The sequence below is a fragment of the Megalobrama amblycephala genome, linkage group LG18 (assembly GCF_018812025.1).
Source record: "Megalobrama amblycephala isolate DHTTF-2021 linkage group LG18, ASM1881202v1, whole genome shotgun sequence".
Classification (NCBI taxonomy): Eukaryota; Metazoa; Chordata; class Actinopteri; order Cypriniformes; family Xenocyprididae; genus Megalobrama; species Megalobrama amblycephala.
In genome coordinates, this window is record NC_063061.1 from 2,656,623 (window position 1) to 2,671,879 (window position 15,257).

Sequence of the window (15,257 nt, forward strand, 5' to 3'; positions counted from 1 at the left end):
ATGTAATTCGGATCATGTAATCTGATTCCAGTGCTCAGATGTTCAAAGGTCAGATTGGATCAAATCCCGAAAATGGGTTGTTCAAAAGAAAAAAAAAAAATGATACTGATATTGTACTATCTTGGTTTTGTTCTGGACTAAAAAGTTTTGAATAACACATAATGAAGATTTGATCAAAACAAAAGACTGGTTTATGAACCATCAAAGTTTGAATCTCTGATCCCTGGAAATGACCAACACTTTTACAGCAGATGTCATCTGACTCGTGGACGCGCTCCGTTGGGCAATGGTCATGCGCGTGCTCGTCTCCTGCGCGCTCTGGTGATCGAGTGTGATCGCGCTGTGGATTGTGGGTGTGCTGGACGCTGTGTGAGCTGGTCTCTCGGTAGCAGACAGTAAAGTGGACTGAACTCGGACACATCGTGCTCTCTGCTGTAAGAATCGACTGTCATCAGTGCATGAGCTGCTTTTACACACTTTCAGGTGACTGTCGCGCGCTGCTCGCTCACTGACGTGCGCAGTTCCGCGGGCCGCGCGCCTCATCAGGAAGTTCCAGCTGTCAATAACAGAGAAAACCTTAATTTATCTTAATATATCTCTGAATGAGAGTTATGATGTGAACACAGTCGCATGATTGTGTTTCTGATATTGTCACAGAAACTCAGAACAGCGCGTTCATTACAGTGTCGTCACTTCTGTTTATAAACGAAACCCGATGCTTAATAAAGACTTTTAATGTTAAAATGTTTTATTTTTAAAAACTCGCTTTGGTTGTTGCTATGCAAAAATAACCAGATACATTCAGCTTTTCATTACAGATTAAAAATATACATGCGACAGCATCTAATCTAATTGTTTTAATCTTAAAGGCACAGTTCACCCAAAAATGATAATTCTGTCATCATTTACTCACCCTCATGTTTCTTTCCTCTGCTGAACACAGAAGATATTCTGAAGAATGTTTGTAACCAAACAGTTGATGGACCCCATTGACTTCCATAATATTTATTTATTTATTGCATACTATTGAAATCAATGTTTGCCATGAAATGTTTGGTTTCTTCAAAATATCTTCCTTTGTAAATGATGACAGAATTTTAAGGTGAACTATCCCTTTAACTGGTTATAATTAGATTAGCACTTGACCTTTTTTATTTGCACAGAAAGATCTCTGGAGCCCTGTTTTATTCCTGAATTAATATTCAGTATTGTTTATTCCAGCACACTGTTGTTATAATGCAACATGAACAAATTTAAAAGACACCTTTGTCATTTCTACAGCAGAATTTGAACTTGGCTTATAGTTTGCATCATTGATTCAGTTTGTTTTGATATGATCTATACTCTCTCTGTGTGTGTGTGTGTGTGTGTGTGTGTGTGTGTGTGTGCAGGAGCATCATCATGTCCAGCAGGGCAGGGAAGAAGAAGGTCAGCAGGTCGTCGCGCTCCTCCAGGGCTGGAGTGATCTTCCCGGTCGGCCGGATGCTGCGCTACATCAAGAAGGGTCTTCCCAAATACAGGATTGGAGTCGGAGCTCCAGTTTACATGGCTGCGGTTCTGGAATACCTGACGGGTAGGACGAGTCTCTCATTCTCATCAGTGTTTCAGGTCCTTCCTTCTGTCAGATCTCAGAAGTGCAGACACAGAGTTCACAGTAGAGTTAGTTAATGCATTTTATTTGTGATATCTATCATATGAGCCACTATCCCAGCAAACAGGGAACGTTCTGGCAAGGTTCTCTCAAAGTTACTTCCAGTAATGTTAGAACGTTCATTCAGAGTTATCTGGTCTTTAATAATGTTCTCAAAACCTTAGCACAAAAACATCTATTATACATCATCCATGAAGTGTTTTTTCCTGAAACGTTTTAGTTGAGTGTTCGGCTAACATTGTTTTGAACGTTCAGAGAACATTCCAAAGTAACGTTCGTTCCCATAATGTTTGAAGAATGACACAATGTAACGTTCACTTGACGTTTGTTTATGTGCCACTGGGAGATGATGTTTTTAGTGTCTCCAGAATGTTTTTGTGTTATAGAGAATTATTGCTTTAAAGGTGATAAAGAGGATATTTTCGTCGACTGAGAAACTAAAGACTGTTACTGAGTTTTTGAAATGAGCGCATGCGTAAGAACAGCCCCCTCCTTCGAATGAACGCCTCCCAAAACTCGTAAACACTCGTATTGGAACATGAGTGTTTACCACCGGCATTCTCTGTGTCGTGTTAGTGGATTCATTATGTCGGACTCACCGCAGGTAACTCATAATCTGCAGTTGTTACTCCTGTCTCCTGACAAAAACATTGCATGCGGCGCCTGTGGAGTGTGGAAAGTTACTGGAGCGCGCGCTCGTCTCTCACAAGGAACGTCATGGCAGTGATTGACAAGCCAGAGGGCCAATCGGCTGATGTTTTTAAGGCCCTACCTCGTGCACAGATGATGTATATTAATATTATTCCTTTCAGTGCACCTAATAAATAGTCTTTTATCAGTTAGTAAAGACAGTTTCAAGTAATATTGCAAAAATGTATAAAACAAAACATCCTCTTTAGCACCTTTAATGCGGGAAGATGTTTTAGGTTCACCACATTTGAATAATAAACAATATTGAGTCTATAAATCATGTCAGAACTCCAGGAAGCACAGGAAGCACATCGGTGAGAACACTTGTTTATACAGCAGACACACATCTGTACTTCACATCTCTGACATTAGTGCAGTGGTGTAGATGTAATTAGTTACTGTACTTGAGTATCTTTTTGGCTACTTTGTAGTTGAACTGAGTATCAAAGATATTTAGCAACTTTCACTCTCTACTTGACTACATTTTTGAACAAGTAAATGTACATTTTACTCCTCTACATTTGTGATGAGTAATTACATTTTTCATGACACCTAACTTTCTCTGTAGCAGTTTATTTCTGCTGTAAAGAAGCGATAGCTAAAGGTGTTGAAGGTACTAGTGCGCTTTGCCTTTACTCACCCAAACTTCACGTGAATGTGAGCGCATTAGCAGTAGTTTCGGATCGCAGGTGTTTGATTTATTAGATGAGATCATGACTGCAGCTGCTGATGAGCCTCAAACCAGAACGTACAGTGCAAGTAGACTTTGACTATTAAATTTTACTCAACATTATTATATTTATCCTCTATATTGACAATATCTTTTTATTGGTTTACTCATGGTCTTTCTGTGCACTTGAGCTCAACTGAGACTTGAGAGTTTGTAGATGTTTAAAAGGTTGTTGTGTCGATCTTGATTTATTGCAATATTGAGGTGTTCAGTTTTATTTTGATTTTAGAAAATAAACTTGATTTCTCATCTTACAAATCAACCGTTTCTAATTTTCACCAGCAGTCTCTCAGGACTAGAGCATCTCTGAGCCTACATCAGCATGAGTAAAATACTGAAGTACTGTTAAAATCAGATACTTTAAGACTTTTACTCAAGTCGTCTTTGAATTGGTTACTTGTAACTTGTAATGGAGTTATTTTAGATGTACTTTTACTCAAGTATGGTTTTACTCTTTACACCTCTGATTATTGGGCCGGTCTACTGGACACAGATTAAACCTTTAAATAAAAGCGTTATTGGGCCGTTTATACAGTAACAGAGCTGCACAGAGTAGCACTACTTCCTGCTGGCTTCACGCGAGTAATCATTATTTCAAACACGGGCTTGTTCATAATGTTCAGGGTCATGTGGAACAAAGTGCATTGTGGGAAATACAGTGCCAGAGTGTTTCTCTCAGTGAAGCTCTTTCTGCGTTGTTCTTTCAGCTGAAATCCTGGAGCTGGCGGGAAATGCAGCCAGAGACAACAAGAAGGGCCGTGTGACGCCCAGACACATCTTACTGGCCATCGCCAACGACGAGGAGCTTCACCAGGTACATTCACAGACGCCAGCCGTCTCACGTGCTTCTGGTCACTCGAATGGTCAGATCAGACACGCCTTACACGACCATGACAAACCTGCAAACACACTCCAGACACTGACTCCAGTTGCTCTATCTTCATAAACTGATCCGACCAGTTTTTCCTATGCTAACATGCTAAATCATGCATTATGTTAGCAACATGTTAAGTAGTGCTAATAACATATTAGCAATGTGCTAATTCATCTTAGAAATCCATCAATCTATATCTGTTTTCTGATGGACTGTATTTCCTTCAGAACATTCATCTAACATGTTTCTCTGTGCAGCTGCTGAGGGGCGTGACCATCTCTGCCGGCGGAGTCCTGCCCAACATCCACCCGGAGCTGCTCTCCAAGAAGAGCGGCTCGAAAGGAAAGCTGGAGGCCGTCATCACTCCTCCGCCCGCTGAGAGGAAGTCCAAGACCGCCAAAAAAGCAGTTGTCAAGAAACTGGCCACCAAAAAGTCCACGCGAGTGAAGGTACTCACTGACACTAGTCAGTTCTTTACTCGCTAACCATCCTCTAACTAGATTAAGCACGTGAAATCATTAATTAATTAATTAATTAACGTGCCTCATTTACATGTGAACTAGGCTTGATACTAGGGGTGTGACGAGATCTCGTGGCACGAGATCTCGCGAGACTAAACTGTGACGAGATTTCTCGTCGAGGCGAAAAGTAGTCTCGTGATGTTGCCATGACAGAGTGTTAGGATGATTAGGAAAGAATATGCCACCTCTACGTTTACATTATGCCTCCACTGTTGTTTTGCTTTGTATTTAAATAAAAAACATTTAATTCAGTTGGATAACGGACGCTGCCGCTCCATATTCACAGAGTTACGCGCGATCGCTGAAAGTGAAAGTAAACGCGAGCGCGCATTCAAACGCGATTTCAATACCCCGCATTTTGAAAGCGGCTCACTGATGAATGCAGATATCTCTCAATATGAAAGCTATTTTAGGCTGGGCAGTGTAGTTGTAACCATCTCTAGCTCTGTATCAAAGAAAAATTTGGTCTTATTTGATCTTTGAATATTGAGAGAGTGCGATTATGGCTGCACTTATTGTAAAGTGTTACCATAAAAATGAATAACAGTTTTCTCTTCTTATTATTTACTAGTACAAACAATAAGGTTTCATTTGTTAACATTAGTTAATGCACTGTGAACTATCATGAACTAACAATGAATGACTATTTTTATCAACTAACAAACAAAGATTAATAAATACTGTAGCAAATATATTGCTCGTTGTTAGTTGATGTTGGTTAATACATTAATGTTAATAAATGAGACCTTATTGTAAAGTGTTACCATTTTTATTTATACTGTTTTTATTTCTGTGATCAGTTTGTGGAGAGGAGTTCAGTTAGGAGGTCAAAAGCTGTAGAAGCTCATAATTCATGTACAGTAAGATCTGAAGAGACTGAAATCATACAGAAGAGAAGTCAGTCAGTTGAGTTAGTGGCAAAACCTTTTACAGTACTTGAGTATTGTTGTCTTTTACTGCATATGATAATTTAGTCTCAGAAAGTAGAACTGAAATGACATTCATTACAAAATGATTAGTTAAAACATTTCAAATACACCTGCAGAATATTTTTTCTAGTCGTGTATTTCGCCATCTTGTCTCGTCTCGTGAACTCAATCTCGAGTCTCGTCTCGTCTCGTGAGATACTGGTCTCGTCACACCCCTACTTGATACAGATCCAGTTCTCCTGGTAACTGAACATCAAATGAAATAATGTGAAAATAATGTTTGTGTGCACTTTATAGTGATCATAGACTCTCCAGTTATCTTATTAAGGCAGTACAGTATGAATTTATCTTCACGTTTGCTGTTGTTGTGACAGAGACGAGCAGCTGATGCGGACGGCGGAGCGGCTGATGGGTTCACTGTCCTCTCTTCCAAAAGTTTATTTCTTGGACAGAAGGTACAACAGCTTTTACTCTTACTATAGTACAGCGCTGTCCAAACTCAGAGCTTCAACACGAGTCTCTAGTCTGCCAGTCAGGCCTTGATCAGCTGGTCAGGTGTGTTGAACTGGGGTCGGACAGTGACTCTTTCAGTAGCTGCTCTTTTTCTCTAGATGATTTGTGTTTGTCCTCCTGCTGTTCTGCTGAGACTCATCTCTGATTTATGAATCATCTCTAGCTGTAATGATTCACTTGTTTCCTCACATTCATCCATCTTGAAATGTGAATTTTGAGTCGTGAGTCATTTGTTTTGATCAAGGGTTTTAATGCATATGCTTTTAAAATTTAAAATTCATTCATATGAAACAAATTTCATTCTGAATCATGAATCGATTCACACCCCTACGAGCCACAGATCGGTTCGCATGAATGCATGAATACTTCAGAAAGCTGAAACGCTTCACTTCACACACACTATATGAGATGTTCATTTCTGTCTTCAGCTCATGTATTTGTACTCCAGAGCTGCTCAAGCATCTCATAAACATTATCATGGAAACATAATCCTCAAACTGTAACTGGATCCTATTTTATTTCAGTTACAGCTGTTATGTATCTGTCATATATCTGATGAAGTTTTACACTCACAAGTTAAAATTTTTTTTTAGTTCCCTTCTTTTCATGTTATCACAATGAAGTGAATTTTCAGTGTTAATGAGTACCATTAAATATGAAGGTAAATTAGAATCAATTAACTGTCATTTTTTGTATTATACATGCATAAGCATTAATATTCATAAATTTAATTAAAAAATTTACATTATTAAACTGACCCAAGATCAGTTAACACCATGAGACGCTCGTTCATCCAGCAGTGAACCGTCCGAAACCCGTCGGGAAGCCTTTTTTTCATTATCGATTTGCAAACTTTTGAGATATTTTCTAAATGTTGATAATAATGAAATGACTGCGTTTCCATTAACCAGTATCTTTAAGGTCGTGATAAACGCTGGCATTTCTTTGGAATCAATATAGATCCTCAGGGATCTATACTGGGTCCTCTACGGTTTTCCTTGTGCATGCTTTCATTAGGTAGTGTACTGGAGCAGTATGGGATGTCCTGTCATTGTTATGCTGATGATACTCAGATTTATTTACCATTGAAAAAGAATCGGGGAAATACGATCAAATCTCTAGAGGATCTAAAAGCGTGAATGTCTTTACATTTTTTAAGCTTAAATGAAACTAAAACTGAGATTGATTTATTCAATGGAGGTTTTTCATTAGTCAAGTTTTTCCTGTCTGGCAAGGAACTTGAGAAGGTTATTCATGTATTTATTTCCACTCGACTAGATGACTGTAATTCCCTGTATAAAGGCATGAACAATTCTTCAATGGCAAGGTTTCAGTTGGTTCAGAATGTGATAGGCTGCTGACAGACAGTCGTGAACGAGAATCAGTACCTGAAATTCGGTACCTTTTTTGGTACTTTACTCTCTGTACAATAACAAAAACATTTATTTTAGTGAAAAAAATATGTTCAAACCTCTCAATTTCCACTTTTTTAAAATAAGTTTTAGAATTTTACACACTGGACTGTAAAAATAAAAACTCTTATGTGTGCGCTGTAGTGTGCATGTGATCGCACTGGGTATAGCGGAGAATTTAAAAGTCACGGAAGGCCATTTCTCGCACTGTTCTTCACCTCTGCGGTTCAGCGTTGTGTTCAGACGCGTGTGTGTTTCCTCAGCACAATAACACACAAGTGTTTTCCTCACGATGCTGTCAAAGCTGGAGTTTGACTAACAACACACAGAAAATATGACTGACAGTATTTAGTTTGTGACATCATGAGAGCAGTTTCTGCGTGGAACAGCACAATGAGATTAACAACGCTCGCAACGCGGATCAGAGATCATACTGGAATAAGGGCGTTTCAAGTTTTTATGGACATATTGCAAATAGAGTTGTCTCAGTCTGTGTCTAGTTTTGAGAAACATATCCACTCTTCTGAACATTTAGCCATTGTCCTGTGTGTTTGAACAAGTTGCAGGGGTGACGTCACATGTTCTCTCTCTCTCTCTCTCTAAAGTACCTAATACAGATCTTATATGAAGTAGTTAAAAAGTTATATTTCCAATAGTTTTATCAAAATGAGTACAGAGAACTGTGAAATTTTAACCGTAACACATAAAGCCAAGTCAGCTTTATTTCTACAGCGCTTTATACAGATTATTTCAAAGCAGCTTCACAGTGACAAACATGAAAATAACAGAATCAGTGATGTAAACTTTATCAAATTCTGCCATAAATCAGCTTTAAAAAACACTAGTCATTATTCAGATCAATTCAGTTCAGTTCAATAAAAAAGTCCATCAGTTATGAAACAGGTTCAGTTCAGCTGTACACAAGATAATAGAGTCATTATTCAGATCAATTCGGTTCAGTCACACTGTCAGTGTTGCAAAATTCGTCAATTATGAAACCGTTGAATCAGCTGAAAGCAGCTCTGGAGAAAACAGTCGTGTCTTCATCGCTCAAGTGTAGTTTGTTTCCTGAGAGCTGCGTCGAGGTTTTGTCTTTCTGAGCTCAGCTTGTAGAGTAACTGTGACTGCTTTACTCTCGCTGACTCGTCTCAATCACACTCACATCACTAACATCGCTGCCTTTATCAGCCTGACCAACGCTGACTTTGACCTGAAAGATGATTTAGATGAGCTGTTATGTTCGGGCGAGCTGCCATGGAGGCTCACGTTCATTCAAACGCTGTAGATCACAGTCATGTCAGGTGTTCAGGATTCAGTCAATGTTTCCATCAGTCCTGTGTGTGTGTGTGTGTGTGTGTGTCGCTCGCCTCCATCCAGCGTCTCAGTAGATCGCAGTGTCTCCCTTTTTACTTCTGTCTTCATCAGTTTTGTCTCCTCATCATGGTTTCAGCACATTGTCCACAGCATTCGTGTCTCACTGTATTTGTTTGCCTGTTTTAGCTGCAAGTTGTTCAAGCTGATATTGCCACCATCGAAAGTGAAGCCGTCATTCACCCGACCAACTCCACCTTCTACATGGGTGGTGAAGTAGGTAAAGGAGCAGATCTACACCGTCAGAAGAAAAACCACAGCTCTGACACTGACCGCACTCAAATACTAATGACAAAAGTACTTTCTTATAGCAAGATTTGCTCAGAACAGTGAATATGCTTGATTTGGTCTGATTTAATAGATCTAGTGCTGGAGTTTCATGGCTGTGGTTCATGTGGGAAATGCTTTGCTTTCTGTTTGGATTTCTGTGGCAATTCATTTAATTTTAATATTGTTCTGTCATCTTGTTTATTGTGTCTGTTGAATTCTCATTCATATACTTGTTTTCCCAAACCTACATGTCTTCACTTCACCAAAATCTTCACTGATTCCTGTGCTCAAAAAACTCAGTCCAGTTGCATTTGTAACCCAACTTTTTAATTTAAATAATCATGTTTTATTGAAAACGTTATTGCTGACCGTTCTGAAACACAGTAACATTTAAAAACAATCCAACTAAAACACTTCAGAATAATGTTTTTGTGCTGAACGTTCTGAGAACATTATTAAAGACCAGATAGCTTTGAACAAACATTCTGTTAACGTTATTAGAAGAACGTTTGTTCATAACATTGAGAGAACATTGACAGAACGTTATCTGGGTAAGGGATCAGAAGAATCATGTTCACGATCATCATTCACTCACTCTCATGTCGTTTCAAACCCATGTGATGTTTTACATAGAAACTATAGACTCTAGAGTCGAGTCACGTGTCAGTCCACGTGTGTATGAAAAACACATGAATTCCACATAAATCAATCTTACAGGTTTAGAGTGACATGAGGGTGAGTAAATGAAGACAGAATGGGTATTTTTGTGTGAAATGACAGTATTTGTGATTGAGACGCTCTTGTGTCTAAAGCTGGTGTCACTCGACCCAAAACAACTTGTTACTGCAATGACTGCTGGGATATTTGTATAGTTGGGCGCGTCTGTTAGTTTTGCTAGGAGATGTTGTGTCTCAAATCTCACCCTCTTTTGTCACACTGGAGGTTTGAACAGACCAATGACAGATCAGTGTAAAGGAGGAGCTCTGATCCTCCAGTGACTGTAAATGACGTTCAGGGCTGAAAGTGGTCCGAGTGAAGCCAGCTTTAAACGAGAGCGGATCACAGACTCACAGTCACATGTCTCTCACAGGAAGTGCTCTGGAGAAGATCGGAGGAAAGGAGTTTGGAGAGGCGGTTCTGGAGCTGCGCAAGAAGAACGGCCCTCTGGAGGTGGCAGGAGGTACTGCTGTTTGAAGCAGATATTCCATAATTTCAATTTACCCCTCAAAAAATCTAATAAACACACACTTATTGAAGATATTCCAAAAAAAGTAAATAAAATAAATTCAATTTAAAAAAATGAACACACATGCACATTTCAGAAAAAATAACTAAATAAATTCAAAATTTAAAACATCAAATAAACACACATACAGAAGCTATTCCAAAATATTGAATTAGTGAATGAATTCAAACTTAAAAAAACACACATATAAAAGATATTCCAGAAAATTAAATAAATAAGCAAGTAAATAAATAAACAGATAAACAGAGACATAAAGAAGATATAAATCAGTAAGTAAATAATAAGCAAATGTATAAAATATTTTAAATATATTAATTATTATTATTATTTATATCATATACATTGCATTTTTTTTCTTCTGACAAAGTCTGGACAAAATGCTGCTTATAAAATCAGTTGTTTTGAACATGCTGTGTCACAGATTTGCTCATCATATATGATTCACTTGATTCAGAGCGTACTGTAGGAAACTCACCGTAGATCTCCAGCAGATATTTATGAAATTAATAAGCAAGAACGAGGTCATCCTGATATGCCACAGATGCTGTATATAAATCATAACTCACACTGAACCCAGAAGATTCCTTTAATTAAGACATCCTGAATCTGTTTGAAGTGATTCACTTCCTTTCACACATTCATGCTCTGAAATCATATGGAAGGAATGATACATTTGATTAATTTCTGGTTGAGTGAATCTGAGTTGTTATGGATTCATGAATTCTCTGAGTCATGCTCTTTAATTCAGAGCAATCAAGTGACAGATCTTGAGTTAATTGTGGATAAATGTCGGTGTGTGACGGATCAGTTCATGTGTTGATGTGTGAATCTTCCCGCTCCTCAGCGGCCATGACCTCCGGATACGGCCTTCCTGCAAAGTTTGTCATCCACTGTAACAGTCCAGGCTGGGGCTCGGATAAATGTGAGGAGATGCTGGATAAGACGGTGAAGAACTGCCTGGCTCTCGCTGACGAGAAGAAGCTCAAATCCGTGGCCTTCCCGTCTATCGGCAGCGGCAGGTGAAACTTCAGCCCTGAACACAAAAATAAATCAAAGCAATTCTCTGCCTTATTGTTCAATTAAAATCAGCCTAATATCCAATCCATGCATTTATTTTATTTTTTGATCTTGTAATGTTTAATCAGAAGGTCATAACATCTTCCAGTGAAACTCTGATGCTGGTCTTCTCCAGTCATTCAGTGCTTAATTTGGTGGAAATATCTCATTTTGTTTTGAAGCTTTATCGATTAGTTAACGAGCCATGGTTCTGTATGTCATATAGTCATAGAGTGGTTTCGTCCATAAGTTGAAATCTAGCATGTTTGGTGTCGCTGGACTCGGCAAGGATTCAGGAGTCTAAGGAGGTGACTCCTGTGAAAATAAGTCAACCACACCCAAAGTTATAAGCATTTGAAAATTTAATTTTACTGCTAGGTGGAGCTGGCTCGAAACTTCTCAGGCTTCTTCAGGGCATCGTGCCAATGACCCATACTTCTGTTAACCTCGTCTCATAGATGTTCAAACTTCATTAGCCGATGACAGCCATGTTTTTCGAGATACGCCAGTGTCCTCATAGACAGTCATGTCTAACTGGACCAAGACACTGCATGCCCATTTTTAAGTAAATCGGACTAACGGTTGTGTAGTTACAGCTGTTTTCATTTTTTTTTGTGTTTTAGTGCCACTAAGTGTCCAATCACCGTAACTTTTTTACTGTGACCTCAGATTGATCCCCTACACGTGTGTACCAAGTTTGGTGAAAATATCTCATTCCATTCATGAGTTATAGCCATTTTAGTAAAAGTGGCTCCGCCCATTTCAAACGTTTTGGCGCACATTAGCGACCGTGAATTGAAATCTCAACTTTTTTTAGATAACTTTTGATATTCAGACTCCAGAGAATCTTTCTGCACTAGTTTGGTTCCGATCGGGCAAAAAAAACATAGGACTAGTTCCCAAAAGTAGGTTTTGGACAAAATGCAAAATGGCATAAAATTTGTAGTGGTCAGAAATAAAATATTTATACCTACAGATATACCTTTTGTTCGGCTTGAGCCAAATATTTCAGTGATATAAGACACTTGAGTATGACAAACGGTCAAGGAGTTATGAGCAGTTTTGCATTTCTTTTTTATTGCTGTAGCGCCACCTATTGGCCAATCAGCGTCATACTCTGTCAACCTTTACTCAAATTGAGACCCATCATCTGGCCAAGATTCAAGTCTCTGGGCCTTATGGTTTGATCTGCACAATCTGTTTTACGGCAGAAGATAAATAATAAAAATCCTTACAATTACAATAGTGTTTCAGCACTACGATCTTGAACCCCTAATAATAGATAAATCAAAATGTTTTATAGAAAGATTTCTGTTTCAGAGAGAAATGCAACCCTAACCCATTCTCAGTTCTTTAATAAACTAAGTGTCCAATGTGTTTTCTGATCCATTTGAGATCACATTTAGTACTAAATGCTAAATGTTGTTTATTTTCTGCGTAGAAACGGTTTTCCGAAGCAGACGGCGGCTCAGCTCATTCTGAAGGCCATCTCCAGCTACTTCGTCACAACGATGTCCTCCTCCATCAAGACTGTGTTCTTTGTGCTGTTTGACAGCGAGAGCATCGGCATCTATGTGCAGGAGATGGCCAAACTGGACGCCAACTGAAGTAGAAATTCTGCTGAATAAAAATTCTATAGAGAGAAAATTAATTTGGGTGGTGGGGGGGGTGATAGAATATTTTTTGCTACTTTATCAAAACAGCAGCAGTTTTTGCATTCCAGGTGTTTGATTTATTGTTGATTTTTAACAGCTGGTTTGTTGCATTGACCTGCATCATCAGTTTGCCTTGTTTGTTTCAGTGTATCATGTGTATCACAAATGTTAATATGCATAAAGTGTATATGAAATAATTGATAATATATTCATAAATGAATGCACGGCTTGTGTAATTTGCAACTGCTGCCAGCAGAGGGAGCCCTTTGTCCAGTCTTACACTCATAATACAGACAAAGGAAGTTTAGTTTACTACTTTAGTTTACCTGGAGTTATCCATGTGAATCACGACCCGTCACACGCAGCAAACAGTTCTTGAGCATTCCTCTGCTTTCTGCTTCGTCGTGTTCAGCGCTGCTCTGGTTATCCCGGGGTTACTGGCAGTCAGTGGCGGGTCAGTTTCCCAGCGGATCCGCAGACCTCCTCGAAGGGCACCATCTGAGCACTAATCCACAGGAAATACGGGCAGCTCTCTCCTCTCCTCCTCGCAGGAAAATCTCAGTAAATTCAAAGCATCTGTAGGCACGGCTTGTCCTTCCTGCGAGGAGGGCCGCTTTCCCAGAGCTCCGGCAGATGATGTTTTATTCTTCGCATGTACAAAGTAAGCCCGGCGGGGGCAGAGGGCTACGTGAAATTAAAACAAACATCGGCGGGATCAGGGAGGGAAAATATCCAGTCATGAAAGATCATGCTAGTGCACATGAAAGGAGCGTAATATATCTGTCATTTTGAGTGGATGCACACGGTCTCAGTAGCCAATCTGGATGTGGATCGCTCATACTCGTGAAGAATGTCCACACAATATACTTAGAGCTGCTCACATGTGACTTAGTGAGTAAGCGAACACAAACAGTGTGTGTTATGAATTCACTTCGTTTCTATATTTGTATAGGGCACCTCTAGGGTCGGAGGTCAAATCTGAAGCCGTACTCATTAAAGTTAGGTTAGGACGCTTAATAACTCTCAGCAAATACATTTTTACACTGGCCACTCGAGATTTGTTTGGGAAAAATTTTCTTGTTTATAACTTCCCATAATTTTTTGTATCTGATACCAGTTATTAGACTATAACAGACAAACCAAAAGAGAATATGCTTAACCCGGTGACCCTGATTCTCTCGTTTCTGGGGTTGAATAATAATGCAGACCCCATTAGTCCTCTGCTGCGATCAGAGCTCTTCTGTTCAGTCGAGAGGAGACAGACTTCTCTTCACACCTTTGGTCTGTACTGTGAGTCCAAATGCGTCCAGCAGATTTTTTCCTGTGGTTCTTTCACTAAGCTGATGGCATCTCAGGTTTTGGCTCCTGTGGGATCCCGTACACACATGGTCTCTCTATCCAATCACACTGCTGTGATCCCGACCCTCCTCCAATATAGATGAAGGCATATAGGATTGTGTTGGGCTACTATCCAAATTGTGATTATTGGCATATAATCAGTTTCAGGAATCTTACGGGCAACAATCTGAACTCTTTTCTCTGAATCTTCGAGTATATGCCTCGTTCTAGAGGTCTTTTTTCAACAGCAACTAATCTGCCATTTTGCATGTGTTGGAAACTTTTTCAAAGTCCATTAGACCGTTTGATTCACATGATGTTAGTGGAACATGCATAGAAAAGTTAGAGTTTTAGTTTAATTGGCAGATATGAGCCAATATAGATATTTTTGCATATGGCCCATGATGACTTTTTGACCTGTATGTTGCGAGCGCAGCGTCCAAACCTCACAAAAGTTGGTGCACATGAACACTAGGACAATCTGATGATGCACACCAAATTTCTTCAATTTTCCATACTCACGGCCACTAGAGATCGTCTTTTCCTTCTCTATTGTGTCATATATCAGAGTGAAACGCTTCAGGAACAAGAACAAATGTAGGGCGGGGCTTGATTTTGTTTGTGGGGAATTGATTGTATGGTTGTGGTTTGCTATTGGTGGATCTCATGTGAGTGACAGGTTGCCCCGCCCTCATCATCAGAGAAGAGGAGAGACGTAAACACTGCAATATTCCATAAAAAATAAAAATAAAGATAATTGTCCATTTCACTGGGACTTGAAATTTTCTTAAATTTTCACAGTTGTCATGTTTTTCCTTTTCCATTAATTGTCATGTTATATTTTTGGTTGTATGGTTTACCTCCCTGAAAACCTTTGTGCTGTACTCTAGGAGAACTCAAGATCACAGAAATCAAACCATTTTGTTTGCATGTCGTGTTAAACACTGATATAATTAGGGTAACTGTAACTGAATTTTGTAATGAAAATAAGCAATAGAAAC

General features: G+C 39.2%; 1 protein-coding gene across 2 annotated transcripts; it reads left to right on the forward strand.

The window, feature by feature from the left end:
* The first annotated feature begins 277 nt into the window (after nt 1-277).
* LOC125252954 (core histone macro-H2A.1) lies at nt 278-15,052 on the forward strand. 2 transcript variants are annotated; one of them, XM_048166662.1, is made up of 9 exons: nt 278-434; nt 1,392-1,573; nt 3,779-3,885; nt 4,203-4,394; nt 5,770-5,850; nt 8,821-8,911; nt 10,052-10,141; nt 11,052-11,226; nt 12,705-15,052. In XM_048166662.1, the coding sequence occupies exons 2-9, from the start codon at nt 1,402-1,404 to the stop codon at nt 12,868-12,870; spliced, it is 1,074 nt and encodes a 357-aa protein (XP_048022619.1). In that variant the 5' UTR covers nt 278-434; nt 1,392-1,401; the 3' UTR covers nt 12,871-15,052. The 2 variants fall into 2 exon arrangements, with proteins under 2 accessions (XP_048022619.1, XP_048022621.1); XM_048166664.1 differs by having other exon boundaries at nt 288-483.
* The last annotated feature ends 205 nt before the right edge of the window (nt 15,053-15,257 follow it).